Below are 15,212 nucleotides of genomic sequence, written 5' to 3'. Positions count from 1 at the left end.
TTTTATTAAATAAGTTAGAGCGGCCATTTTCAGATTTGACTTTAGGTCTTTATTTTGCTTAAGCAACCTCTATTTTATAGGAAAATTTCTTGCCATGTGATTAAGAAATATGTGGTGGAAAGTTCTTTGGAATCACTGATAATATTGTCCCAAAAATAATTTATATATATATATATATATATATATATTCATATATACATCCATAAAAAAAAGAAATGATAAATGTACTTTGTAATTGGTGATTCAGATGTGCATGAGTGTGCTTCTCCCAAAAAGCAGCAGTTCATGACCGCTGCCTATCACAACACACACGCACTGTTGCCTATCATAACACATACGCAATGATTACAAAAAAACCGCTGCATATCATAACCCATAAGCAGCGGTTTTTAAAAACCATTGCACTACAATGCATATGTAGCGGTTATGAACCGCTGCTTTTTTTAACATTTGCAACGATTGTAGAATCGATGCATATATCCTAATATGCAGCGGTTGTTGCAAAGGATTGAGCCAAATGTAATACTTAGAAAATTGCGTGCAGCGGTATGAAAGCGCTACAAAACCGCTGCAGTAAATATCCTATTATAGCAGTTTTATAACTGCTACAAGGTAACCGCTGCATAAGTGCAGTTATGTAGTAGTGGTGCAACAAATAATAATAACAAAAAATTGTTCATTCAAACACTTATCAATAAAATTTTTAGTATGAATTAAAAAATTTAATTTAATTTAAATAATATTTATTTTGATTGATATTATTTAAGGTAAAGTTTGTCACATAAATTTTACTCCCTCCATTCCTTTTTATTAATCATGGTTAACAGAATCTCACATACCAAGAAATTTAGTTATTTCACAAAATTTTATAAAAAATTAGTTATCTTTTCAAAATTACCCCTAATTTATAACTTTACATTTCTCTCTTTTATTTAATTCCAACAAGAGAGTTGAATATTAATGTTAGAGGTAATTTTGTGAAAAAATAATAAATGCTTTTTGATGTTAGAAAATGACAGATAAAAAGAAACACGGATTTGTGACAAATAAAAAGGAACTGAGGAGGGAGTAATTCATAGGTGATCGTATTTAATTCAAGTGTCATTTTAAAATAGTTTAGCATTTGAATGAATTACATTTTTTTGAAAAACGGAATGTCAAGAGTGACTCTCTGGTGGTTGAGTTGTAAATAAGGTATGTGTGGTGGTTGTCCATATTGTCAAAAAAATAAAAAAACAAATGTGAGCAAACTACGGAATTACTATACTTTCACTTCATGTGTTAAAATGTTATTCTACTATAAAAATCAAAAAGAGATTTTTTTTTTCTTCTTAGGGCCCGTAGACATCTAGATATTGATTTCAATAAACAAACAAGAGCAATGAATAAATAAACAGGCTATTAGCATGTGAAAGAACATTGAATTATTAAAATCCTCACGAAACATGCTACTTGTCCCCACTTCAAATCTTTAATGCAATTTGCAAGGAAAACGTTTGAGATCTTATCAAACATAAATAATAGATAGGCATGCCAAACATTATTGCGTGTGAAAAATCAAACCTTGACTGGGTTCTCCTCCTTCCCTTGAATATTCCTTTCTGAGTTCATATATATATATACATAGATGAGCATCTCTCCCATAACTAATAAGCCTTCACTAATTATATTCTCTTGTTTAACATGGAGATGAAGCCAGTGAAATCAAAGAACAATGGCATTATATACCTCTTATCAAAATACGCATCCTTTTCCATTGCGCATAGCCCAATACAAGGAAAAGGATCACAATCCAAAGCAAAGTCCAAGAAAATCCCAAGAGAAGAAGCACTTGATCACAAGAAGAAGAACAACTTAGTTGAAGCATGTCAAGAACCTAATTCACCAAAGATCTCTTGCATGGGACAGATCAAGAAGAACAAGATGATGTCGAAAAGATCGGCCTCATTTAATGTTGGGAAAAGGTTTAGTCAAGATGAAAAGATGGATCAAGAGTGCATGAAAGTGAATGCATGTCTTATTAGAGCACCAACTGTTGGTGAGATGAGGAGGTTTTCTAGTGGACGGGAAAGTCTGAAGGATTTTGATTGGAAGGATCATGGAAAGCTTGGTATGGACTCGAGGAAGGAGGTCAATATTTGGAAGAGGAGGACTATGGCTCCGATTACTCCACTTCAACTCAATTAATTAAAAGAAGATTTATGTATGTATGAATCTCATTTTCTTTGTAATCTTGAGGAGTGGTGTACATAAGAAAGTATAGTATTTTATTTATATATATACAATTTTAATTTGAATGAAAGTTTTTTTTTTACTCCCTTCGTTCCTTTTTACTTGTCAAGTTTTGGAGCTCTTCTTTGTTCTTATTTACTTGTCACATTAAAAATTTTGTGCAACATTAAATATTTTTTTTTTCCAAATTTACCTTTTAATTTTATGTACTTGTTCAATTTTCAATAAATCACAATCAACTAAGTATTAAATCATATACTCCACTTAGTGAAAAGTAGTGGAATTTTTTATAAAATTTAAGTAACCAACTACCTTTAATCAACTTTTCTTAATCGGTATGAATTAGGTAAAATTGACAATTAAAAAGAAACGGAGGGAGTATGTTCATAACTATATTGTTTTTTCCATAATGGCTTTTGATTTTTTTTTTTAAATTAAATTATTAGACATTGGGTTTCATACTCCCTCTGTTCCGAATTAGATGTCGTTTTAGCTTTTTGCACAATAATTAAAAACAACAATAAATTTTTTTGAAATATGTATAATTCCAACCAAAACTTAAGTTAAATGACCAAACTACCCATTTCCTTGGGACTATAATTATACATGAATATGATTCTCCTCCTTAATTTTTTCCTATCTTTTCAAAATACTACAATTAAAATTACATAAAACGACAATTATTTTGAAAATTTTCTCACTTCTTAAAATGACATTTAATTTGAAACGAGGGAGTATTTAATACAATTTTGGTGTTGCACCTAGCAAAGATAAGTATAAAAGATTTTTTTTAATGGAGACCAAAAAAATCTTTTTTTTTAGGAAATATAAAATTCTCTCATTTCATTTGTATGATATCCTTACTTACACATTTTTTTTTATCATAGATATTGAAGCCCATACTGTAGCTGAACAAAAAAGTGTGTTCCTATGCTACTATTGGTATATTACTATAGCAGAGCATGTACTATAGACCAAGAGTGTGATTTATTATAAATTTCATTTGGTTTCTAATCATGAAGGGAAAAGATAGAAACCTTAAGTTGTAGGTATTGGAAAAGAAGGGAACCCTTTAAAGGGCTAAGGGCCAGAGGAGAAAAGAATGATAGAAAGAGAAGGAAGAAGATGGGAGATGGGGAACTTAAGCCCTAAGCGAGTGGGTATTAATGTATATTTACAATTTTCTTATCTTTTTCATTTCTCTTTTAAAACTCAAGATTTGTTCTTCTTAGTGCTTATTTATTTTCCATGATTTGGTTGCCAAAGTTATTTGGGTGATATCTCTATGTTTCACCAAAAATAGAGGATTTTCTTGGGATACTTAAACTTGAAAATTTATGGGGTATGGTCTATGACTCTATGGATGGTGTTGAAATCATAGGTTTAAGTTTCATAGTTTGATATATATATATATATTACACATAATGTTACAACTTCCTCTACACCATAGTTTATATATGCAGCTGTTTGAATGTCATATTCATTTACATTGGGACTGTTGGGTTGGAATGTTTTAATTAGAAATCCTTGGTGAAATTTTTGGGCACTTAAGAGGAATTTGTTGAGCATGTGTTTCATGGACATAATGTCGATATTAATGAGAATTAGAGACAAGATGTTAATGGTGGCATAGTGATAAATAGGGTTGTCAATCCCTCAAAAATGATTGATGGTGGCATAATGAGGATAAGAGACAGGATGCAAATGCTCCTCTTATGCACACTAATTCACAATTATATAGGTCTCTCAAGTAATTATGTGTATTATAAGGGTAGGGTTGTCAATCTCTCAAAGACCAGTGCTCCTAAAACTAATCCCTCTCTCATTATCTAACCAATACACTAAAAAGTGATTGTTAAAATAACTAAGCTAAGGGATAACAACTAACGAGACAAAAAATGATGCTTAGATCAAAAGAGATATTAGATTTAAGAACAGTACCTTGGATATGAATTCCATTGAGAATCAAGTGTAGTTGAAATCCTATATCAATTAAATGTTGAGTTTTCTTTGACAATGGAGACTCCTAAGACAAATTAGCCCCTTTCTCAAGGTGACTAATCCCTATTCCCATATGATAAACTTAATCGCTCTGCGATTGCCTTACAATGTTCTATGAATCCTGCTATTTGGTTTAACCCTAATTTGGAGAGTTCAGCACTATAAGCATGCACTCAACCATTACCCTATGCTAGGATCCTATATGATTAATTTCTCAATCTTAATCATGTAGTTCAGTCATGTATTCAATAGCTCTTGCATAAACAAATACAAGCAATAAGCACACATAGAGGATTCACAAGAAACATGATTTCCCAAAACATAAAATTTGTACATCGATCATATGAGTAGTGACCTAGAAAACTTCTCCAAACTCTAGTTGTGACTTCGGCTAGGTTTGAAGCCGTCAAGGTCTTCATGCACTTGACATTGGCCCACTAGGACCTCGTGTGGTGACTCTGGGTTCCTGATGTACCACCCAATTAGACATTCTCCACACCACCCAAAATGGGCATATGAAACAAGGTCATCCACACCATCTCTATATGCTGGCCCACAAAGACCTCCTACTACAGTAAGTAGGGCTGAGTCCCCCATCACCATCCAAACTTGTTAAGAATATCAAGACAGTAGCCCAACACTTTCATGTATTTGTTCAAGACCTTTAGATGTCCAAATAATACAAATCATGCTTAAACATATTATAATGTTCACATTGAGGACAAGCATCCACATTTCACGAATGAAAACCATTTTGATAATGGTAGAATATCAAAAGCATGATTATGCGAATAAAAAGGTTTCACAAACCATTCCAATCCATGAATACTAGTAAAATCATGGTCATCTTCATTCATACGTCTAGGAATTTCATATTAAAATCAATAACATAGTGAATCATTCCAAAACTACCAAAACATTGAGTTAAATAAAAAAAAACCATGAAACAATTTTATCAAGTGATTGAAAGTATTTAGAGATCCTATTAGAATTATAAAATGCAATATAATACACTCACAAATTTAGGAGACTAGGTTTTCCCCAAAGGCCGCTATCCTCTATTGGCTCCTTGCCTTGAGCCAAGCTTTCACCACTTAACCAAAACACAACCCCACACACACACACACACACACAAAAGCCAAGCAATAAGGAGAATGAGTAACAAGGAAAGTATGGAAAAGAGATGAATATCCTAAATCTATATATAATGCAACCCTGCAAGAGGCTTAGGGTTTACTCCAATAGGGTTTAATGAATTCCAAGATATTTCTATGGAGATTGACTTCATTCCAAACCAAGGAAACAAGATAAAGAAACAGAGTTCATTTGTGCTATAGTAATACTACAGGATCAGCAATTACCAGCATAAGGAAGGTTCATGGATCCAACAATGTTGAAGAGAAAGAAAGTATACAACTTCTACCCATGCTCCTCTTATCTAACCAACAAGAATGGAAAACCACAAAGCTTACCAACCTTGCCGTTCACAACCCTAAATCTACCATTCAAGATGGAAATGGAAGGGAGAAAACAAGGAAATAAACAAGAGGATGGTAGTTAGGGATGGCAACAAGTAGGGTATATCAAAAACCTTTACTCGGACCGGTAACCTCTCAATATCCGTACCCTTACCTACCATCTCAAGGGGGAAAATATCATACCCTTATCTGTAGGGTACCCAGTTACCCGTTGTTCAAATTACCGAATTAAATTTAAATAATAATAATAATAATAAATTCATAATCCATTATAATACAAATGTTTGTAAATTAATTGATTAATTTATATATCCAATTGATTTTTTATTAGCATTTTATTTTCAAGGATGTTATTATAATTTATGGAATAAATTATTATGACATTATTTTTTTAATATTTGTTTTATAATATTTATTTTTTTAATTTAATTATGATTTTTAATATAAATCCAAAATTCAATATTGATAATATTATTTTCTATCAAATATAAATATAAAAATTAAATAAAATTTAAAATAATATATTAAGAGAAAATTTAACGTATTATTTTCAAATTAATCACCATGAAAATAGATCTTGGGTAAATTGTGGGTAAATGTTTAGCTTAATAAAAAATTATATATATATATATATATATATGAGGGTTCGGGTAAGGGTTTTGCCCATACCCTCTTCAATGGTTAAGGGTATGGGTCAGGTAGGGACATACCCTTACCCGACCTGTGCCGGTTAAAAAAATAACGGGTAATACCCATACCGGTACCCGGTCAAAGAGGATAACGGATATACCCTTCCTTTTCCCTTAGTTAAATTTAAAAAATCTATCCAAAATAAAGGTGGGCTCAATGTGACCCTCCGAAACTTTCCCTTGTCGGCGCCAATCCGAACATAGCATAAATTACTAAAAAAAAAAAATCTAGTGAGATGGTGCTTTGGGAGTAGCGAAAAGTAGAGTTATCAATTTGCCCCCGAATTCAACAGAGAATCCGATTTCTCGTCCTGACAGGGTTCGAGGAAGGAATGTGAATTCTAGTTAGGGATAGGGAATTACTTCCCCGCCCTATCCTGAATATATAATTTTAATAATATGTATATATAATATTAAAAATTATTTATATTAAATAAAAAAATATTAAAAAATAATATATATAATGTATTTAATAGATGAAAAAAAAAAACTGACGAGAATCCTAATTCCCGTGAGGACAGGGAACGGGAAAATGTTTTCTCCAAACCCAGGTTCAGAGACAAAATCTAAAATGAGTTTATGATGCGGAAATAATGCAACAATAACGAATGAGAAAGGGATGAGATCCACCACCGAACGAAGTCCACAATCGGATACAGGACCTGACCACTCACCACTCTCTGGATCAGCCCAAAGAGATACAGAGTTGATGAAGTTCTCCTCAATGGCCTGCAAAAGCTCAAAGGAAAGAACCAAGAAATGAGGCACAACCTCCAATTCTCCAGCCACACACTAGCTGTCCCCCCCTTTGGCAGCCACTTCAAGTATATAACTCTTGGAACAACCCTCCAAGAATAGGAAAACTTACATATAAACAAAGTTATTAAACTAACAAACACTTAAAAGATAATTAAGACTAAAAGAGAAGCTGCAGAAAAGACAGGAAAGGAGTTTTACTGAAACCAGTCAACTTGATATGTCTTCAGTCTAGTAGCCATAACTTCCTCTAGGAAACTCCAATTGATATGAAATTTGTTGCATTGGAAACTAGACTTCATTAGCTTTCCAACCATAGGTTACATACATCTTATGGTCAATACAGTTGCTACAGTTTTCACGAAGAGTTTCACCAAAGATTGGGTGTTCTTCTGAAAATTCTTCGATGTCCAAGTGCTCAACACTTGGTCTTGTTTGTTCTGCTCCTGCATCAAGTCTTGCTTGCTTTGCTCCTGCATCAGTTTGGCAAATCATAAGTTGGGGCCAGGAAATAAAACCCCGGTAAATCTCTACTCCGCTGGCTACGTCCATACCTGTAAATAAACGGTAAAATCTGTACGGTGTTACATGTTTTATTAATTCTTGGTCAAGAAACAGAGTCAAGTCAACGGCTTCTAGAAGCTTCTAGTCTACGCGAACAACCCCTGCAAAAACCCGCAAATCCCCAAATTCTCTCGCACAATTCGCCAATGTCTTGGAGTTCCACCTACCGCTGCGGGTCGTGCAAGACCGACCTCAACCTCACCGCCGGCCATCTCTTCCCGCCGGACGCTTACTTCGAGGCCGGCAATAAGGGCACCCTCTCCTTCTCCTGGGTCGACTCCTCCAAGCTCAATTTCACCAAGGAGGACAAGATCAAGCCTTTCTTCGAGACCATCAACTATTGGGGTATCCAACGCCGCCGCACCCGCATGGACTGCACCGCCTGCGGCCATCTCGTCGGCTATGTCTATGACGACGGCCCACCGGCCATGGAGGGCACTGGCCAGTTTGGGATGGGCCCTAGTCAGGTCATCCCCCGGCGCCCCAGGTATCGCTTCAAGACCAAAGCTCTTTCCGTCGATTCGTTTTGATCTTCTCTTTTTGGGAAATTTTCAATTTTGTTGTATGAATAAATCTGGATGTTTGTTTATCTGTTTGGTGATGTTCCTTTTGCTTATGGTTACAGTTAATATACATGTATTTAGTGAAAATTGTAGTGAGAAAATGTTCAATTACTTGTTTCCATCAATTCACATTGTAGCAGATGTTAATAATATGATCTTGAATAAATATGAGAGTATAATTACATTGCTTCCTCTTGATGTCCTCTTTTTGGGATGCTTCAGTTTTCTTGCAAAAATTAATCTGGATTATTCGTTATCTTTTTGTTGTGTTCTTTTTCTATGATTGTTGTTAATATACTGGTACTTACTGATTTTTGAAGTGTGAAATTGTTCAATTGCATGGGTCCATGAAATGAGTTGTAGCAGATGGTAACACTATGATCATAGGTTGCGGGTTGTGGTGTTCAGAGCTTTGTGTTTGTTTGATTAGAACTAAGGTTCTTTGTAGGGAACATGTGATCTAAAAGTGTCCCTGGCCTATCATAACATATCAGAGGCAAAGATAGATATCTGTTTATGGGTACTTAATTTTCCCCTTGATACACTGTAATTAGCTAATCCTAGTTTTGTTGCTTTTTTTTGCCATGGGCCATGATCTTTGTTATTATACATATATTTATTGAGAATTAAAGTGAGAAATGTTTGATTACTTGGTTTGACCAACTCAAATCATGGCAGATGATTTGAGTATGATCACGAATAAATCTGAAAGTATACTTTCATTGCTTCCTTTTGATCTTCTCTTTTTGCCATTTTGAATTTTGTGTCGTAGATAAATCTGGATTCTTGCTTATCTGTTCTGTTGTTTTCTTTTTCTATGATTTCTGTTAATATACTTGCATCTATTGAAAATTGCATGTTTTCAGCAAGTCAACTCACATCTAAGAACTATAATGGTGGCAGATGTCAATACTATGATCATAGGTTGCAGTTGTTTTCTTTTTCTATGACCACTGTTAATAATATACTTGTATCTTTTAAAAATCCAAGTGAGAAATTGTTCAATTTCTTGTTTTCATCACATCAAATCATAGCAGATGTTAATACTATAATCATAGGTTGCAGGTGCTAATGGTTAAGCTCTTTGTGAGTAAATAAATGTTGATTATTTGTTCTATTGTTTTCCTTTTTTCTCTATGTTACTGTTGATACACACCTATCTGTTGAAAATTGAAGTGAGATAATTTTCAAGTACATGTTTCCTTCAAATTAAATAGTAGCATGTGCTAATGCTATGTTCATAGGCTCTTTGTGATTTTTTATTGGAAATAACTTTCCTTGAGGATAAATAAATGCAGATGTTTATTTGTATGTTCTGCTATTTTTTCTTCGTATAAAATGCAAATTGCAGTAGAGATTAAAATAGATGTAGTTTTGACTTTTTGTTGTTGTTTGTGAAATAATCTGCTTTCTGTTGATGTAAGATACCACTAGCTTCGTTCTCAGCACTTGCTAATCATTTGGAAAACTGTACCTATATATTTTCATGCACTTCCTGATTGGGGAGAAGTACCAATTACTAGCTGATTTAGTTTAAGATATATAATAACTTTGACTCTTGAAGTTTGGTAATTATTCGTTTTGGCCCTTCAACTAAAGACATGTCCATTTTGATTCCTTTGCTTGGCAAATTTGTTCGCTTTGGCCTTTTAAACTGATGTGGTAGCTGATGTGTGGGACACATGGTGCATTATCATGAGTTCATACCAACTAGAGGGGCCAAATGAATAAAATTGTTCAGTTTAAAGGGGCCAAAATGAATAATGATCCTAGAGCTTTGAGTGGCTTTAGACTTTGTTTAAAAGTTCATATGCTGAATGTGCTCCATCTGGTTCATTTGAACCAAAAATGGACTGCTAGATTGATAAAATATAGGACATAAAACTCCATTATAACTTATTGTTGTTAACTGTTATGAAATTTAGAAGCTAAACTTAGAAGGTAGTCTAATTATAACTTCATCCACTTGCTCTTTAATTGAGTTTGGGTGTGTCAGCCCTTGGTGCATGCAATAATGGCCCTGCAAGGCCCACCAAGGTTGTTGATAAATACCTCTTGGAAAAGTAGGGGTGTTATGGGTTCTCTGTTTAGCGTCATTGAAAATTTTCCAAGAGGTCCCTGATGGTAGAAATTTATCTGAGTTAACTAAAGGCAGCGAAATTTGTAATGGTCTCTCATCATAAAATATTGTATATTCTTGTTCAACCAAGTTCTTTCATTAAAGTAAAATAAACAGCAAAAAAGTGTAGGGGTTACAACTTACAAGAGGGATTTTCAATTTCTAAATATCGGTTTAAATGCATTTTTGGTTTCTATATTTGATTTTATGGTTTATTTGTGGGCATATATTTTTAAAATGCTCAATAAATGCATTTTTGGTTTCTATATTTGATTTTATTGTTTATTTTTGGGTATATATTTTTGAAATGCTCAATATGACTCGTGTACATGAGAAAATATTCATTTTTGTCACTTTGTTAACACAATAGTGTTGGAGGGAAAAAAAGAGGTTTTAGGAGGAGAGCAAAGTACTTGTTTATTTTTTTTCACACCAAATGGCAAACATAAGTGGATATTTATAGGCACAAAAGGATAGATCAAAAGACTCAACCATTTAAGAGTATACTAGAGACACTTCTAGCTTTCTTGACTCATAAGTTCATGTGTTAAAGCACCATTATAGCACACCAATAATTCTTTTGAAAAGACACATTTTATAAATTTCAAATTATTTTCAACAAAATCCCGCAATAGTTTGAAAATTTCTTTTTCACACCTGGCTTGCTCTAAATCCAAGAAAATCTTCAAATTTCAGTGAATTTGTAAAACATGAAAATATTTGCAACTTGATAATGAGTCTTTAAATACTTGAGTTCCACTTCTTTGCTGCCGATGCACTCTTCAATAAAATGATACCTTGTATTTATATGTTTGCTTTGATGATGGAACATCAGATTCTTTGCAAGTGCATGTGCAGATTTATTATCAATGCCAATTTTTGTAGCTTCTTCTTGTGGCAAAGGAAGCTCTTTCAAGAGTCTTCCAACTAGTCTTTTCAGAACAGTGGGATTCTCCTCTCCTTTGTCGAATTTTGATTACTTCACTCCATTTTCTGTGGTCTTCTAAAACATTTTGAATTTATTCAAAACTTGTTTTGCAGACATGAATGTGCCTTCTTTCGTTTGCTTCAACTTCTAGACCCAAGCAATTTGACATGAGCCGTATGGTTGTAATCTCAAATTCCATTGACATCACCTTGTTAAATTCTTCAAACAAGCTTGGGTTGTTGCTGATGAAAATTAGATCATCCACATAGACAAACAAGTGAAACATCTCCATTACATAAAATTTAAAGTAAAAAATCATATTCATTGAGACAATGAACAAATCCATTGTCTTGAAAATCTTTGTCAATGTGACTATTCCATGCCGTTGGTGCTTTCTTCAGTCCATACAAGGTTTTTTTCAATCTCAAGACTTTATCTTCATGTTCCTTGGACGCATAACCTAATGGTTGCTCAACATAAACTTCTTCATCAAGATAGCCATCAAGGAAAAGTTGACTTTACGTATAATTAATTGATTCTCCATTTCATTTGAGCTCCTAAAGAAATGAGTAAACAAATGGTCTCTATTTGAGCAACATGTGCAAAGACATCATCATAATCAACTCCATGCTTTTGCTTGTAGCCTTTGACAACAACTCTAGCTTTACATCTCTCCACTTCTCAACTAGCATTGTTCTTTGCCTTGTATATCCATTTGATTCTAATGGTTTCATGACCCTGGGGAAGTGTGGTTGTTGTGCGTAAAAATTGTGTTATTATCACCATACGTTTAGCTAGTGATCCATCATTAATCATGCATTTTCTTAGCCTTTGTAATGATTTCCCCTTCTTTTCTTGTATAAACTACTCCTTTTAGTTATTTTGTTTGTAGAAGGTTGGAGCTGACCAAAAAACTCTGTAGACTAAGGACCAGTTTCTCTAAGACACACGACTCGCCTATGGTATGTGAAAGTACCTGTGGTCTGTAAAGTTAACTGGAGCCCAATTTCTATCATTGGCTACAAAAAGGCATCATGAAAGGGTTTTGGAAAAAAAGAAAGAGAAGGGACAGAAGGGTGGCGGTTGGAGAGGAGGAAAAGAAACTTCTAAAGACTCTAAAAAGGGGCTGAAGAAGGAAAAGAGGACTGGGGGACTGAAGACCAGATCTTTGTGGACAACATAGGGAGCTTTCCAAGCCCTATTGTGTTGTGTTTTTGAATAACTTTTATTCTTCCTATTTTCTTTTGTAATTGAGACATGGAAGTGTAAAACTTCTCTTAGGTTTGGGATTAGCCCAAAGCAGTGATTGTTCGATGTGTTGTTACTTTTGTATGGATCTTTTGTGCTTAAAGGTAGATTTCTTTGAGTTGGCTTTTGATTCAAGTAACATAGCTTGTGAGTGTGAAAGCCTTGCTTGCTTTATCTTAGAGATCAATTAGGTTAACTGAAAGGTTAGTCAAGGTCTTGGAACCTCTTAAGTCACCCTGAATTTACTGAAAGGTAATTCTTGAGGGTTCATCAAATAATCATTGATCTTATTAGGGTTTTGAAAGGGTTCATCTACCATGAAAGTAGGAGATGGCCTAATCAAGATCAACTTGTTATCTCTTGAAAGAGAGTGACAAGTAGTTGAGGATTATTACCCTTCAAATAATCTACTCAAACCAAGTTTAGATCCAAACACATCATTCATTGTTCTTTGTGGTGAGTTCGCAAACTTAAGTTCATCTAAATCTAAATCCTAGTCCACACCTCTGCATCATTGTATTCCTCATTTATGTACTTCATGCTACTTTGTTGTTTTTATTCTCCCATATTTTAATTGCCTAGATAACCTATTGTTGCAATAGATTAGTAATCGCGCTTGATCCTCGTGGGATCGATAACTTATTTACTACTTGGCAAAATCATGCGCTTGTGGTTGTGCAACATTGGCTGATTCCCAAGTTTTGTTCTTCGTAATTGACTTGATCTGTTCATCTATGGCTTGTTTCCATTTTTCATCTTGCATGGCTTCATTAGAGATTAGTGGTTCACTCTCTACAAGAAGACAAAACAATTCATTATCAAGAGTTACTCTAGATCTTGCATAAATATGACCTAAATCCCTCATTTTTCTTGGTCATTCACTTGAACTTTCTAATGAAGAGTAGGAAAGAATGGCCATGGAGTGGGGCGGGGAGGAGGAGTCCCTCCCCACTCACTTTCCCATCCTGGTTGGGGATTCCCGGTCCCTGCTATGGTTGGGAAACCGAGAAGGAGGAAATCTCCATTCCCCGCCTCAACCTCCCAACCCAATTTTTTTTTAAATCCAATAACCAAGGGCATAAATCCATGAATGTAGATACCAATTGAGGCCAATGCTTATCAATAACATGCATGTTGTTTCCTATTTTATTTGTTCCACAAATTAAAATTCAATGGATAATCGTGCCTCTAGTACCTTTTAAGTTAAGTTCAAAAGGTTTGCTGCAATAACTATCAAATTCAGATATAAGAAAGGAAAAAATTAAAAAAAAAGATAACTTTTAGATGTTCTTTAATAGCAATTTACTCTCACAATTACAGGCATTGATAACTTCATTCAACTAACACAACAATACAAACTAATACACTCACAATGCTCACAGGCATTGATAACTTCATTCAACTAACACAACAACACAAGCTAATACACTCACAATGCTCACTACTAAAAGACTAGCTGTAGAAAACTCTAAAACTCCATAGTTAAGCATTTTAGCAACTAGAAGTACTAAACAAGAAACTTAGAAGCTGTGAAGCATCTCCTATGAATTATAGAATGCCTAATTCATCAATTCACACTCTTCCTTTGAAATCCACATCTAAGAAAAAAATAGTTTGAAAAAATTTAATATTTCATTATAGAATACTAAATCATACAAACAAAACCATTCAAATCATACAAAATGTGCGATTTTGAACATGAAAGAGAATATTACCAAATGGGTAGTTTCTTATAATTTTAAAAGGAAAACATGCAAATGAAAATAGAATACCCTCTCTCCCACATGAGGCACCGTCACCAGCACCAGTGGCCTAATGCATGCACACCTCCATAGCTCCTTGTAAAGCGCATCCTCTGATTCTGAAACAAGAGAACAAAACATACTCAAAATCCTCAAAATACAAAATGGAATTAGGTTGAGAAACAAAGTTATGACTTACAAGTTACAAGATAAGGGAAGGAGGTGGCCCCGTGGAGATTGGTGGAGGCGATAAGATGACAATAACTTAAGATGAAAAGGCACCATTGTTATGAGTTATGAGAGAAAAAATGGTGGCAACTTATAGGAAACTTATAGGCACCATTGTTAGTGGAGGTAACTTATAAGTTATGAGAGGAGAGGGAAGCAATCTGGTGGAGAATCTTGAGATCAGTGGGGAACAGTGGAGGTGGTGGAGCGACAAAAGGTTCAAAGGAAAATTAGGGTCCTAAGTTTTTTTGAATTTTTTTTCTTTACCCCCATATATTATATATATATACAGCATTTTGGGGTAAGGAGAGCATCCATGGCCCTGCCCCACTATAGGGACCAGGTGAAATTTATTCTCTAGTTCCCATCCTTGTCCCCGTGGATAAGGGATCTGGGGATTCCCTGCCTCGAACAATTGCTGATCCTCGCGGGGTCGGGGAGTCCCGTCCTATGCCCATCTCTAAGAGTAGGCAGAGGTGGAGCTAGAAATCAAATAGAGAGGGGAGGGGAGGGGGCGAACTACAAGTTTTAAAATAATTAGTTAACAAAAATTTTAAATTATAAAATATATTTAATTTTTTTAATAACAACAAGTAAAATTTAAGAGAAACAGTTGAAATTAATTAATATATCAAAATAAGTATTTTTAATCAAAATTTGATTT

At 34.3% G+C, this 15,212-nt stretch overlaps 2 protein-coding genes and 1 long non-coding RNA gene across 3 annotated transcripts; 2 read left to right on the top strand and 1 right to left on the bottom strand.

The window, feature by feature from the left end:
* The first annotated feature begins 1,683 nt into the window (after positions 1 to 1,683).
* On the top strand, positions 1,684 to 2,187 carry LOC120276146. Its single transcript, XM_039282878.1, has one exon. The coding sequence runs from the start codon at positions 1,684 to 1,686 to the stop codon at positions 2,185 to 2,187; it is 504 nt and encodes a 167-aa protein (XP_039138812.1).
* Positions 2,188 to 7,834: 5,647 nt separating this feature from the next.
* Positions 7,835 to 8,474, top strand: LOC120275939. Its single transcript, XM_039282667.1, has one exon. It carries the CDS (start codon positions 7,867 to 7,869, stop codon positions 8,248 to 8,250), a length of 384 nt encoding a protein of 127 aa, XP_039138601.1. The 5' UTR covers positions 7,835 to 7,866; the 3' UTR covers positions 8,251 to 8,474.
* Positions 8,475 to 14,188: 5,714 nt separating this feature from the next.
* Positions 14,189 to 14,773, bottom strand: LOC120276491. Its single transcript, XR_005541255.1, has 2 exons — positions 14,520 to 14,773; positions 14,189 to 14,439 (listed from the first exon to the last, which is right to left on the bottom strand). It is a non-coding gene; the product is annotated as an uncharacterized LOC120276491 (long non-coding RNA).
* Between the last annotated feature and the right edge of the window lie 439 nt (positions 14,774 to 15,212).

Source organism: Dioscorea cayenensis, chromosome 14 (genome assembly GCF_009730915.1).
Source record: "Dioscorea cayenensis subsp. rotundata cultivar TDr96_F1 chromosome 14, TDr96_F1_v2_PseudoChromosome.rev07_lg8_w22 25.fasta, whole genome shotgun sequence".
Taxonomy (NCBI): domain Eukaryota; kingdom Viridiplantae; phylum Streptophyta; class Magnoliopsida; order Dioscoreales; family Dioscoreaceae; genus Dioscorea; species Dioscorea cayenensis.
Note: the sequence above shows the minus strand (reverse complement) of the source record. Positions and strands in the feature narration are given on the sequence as shown.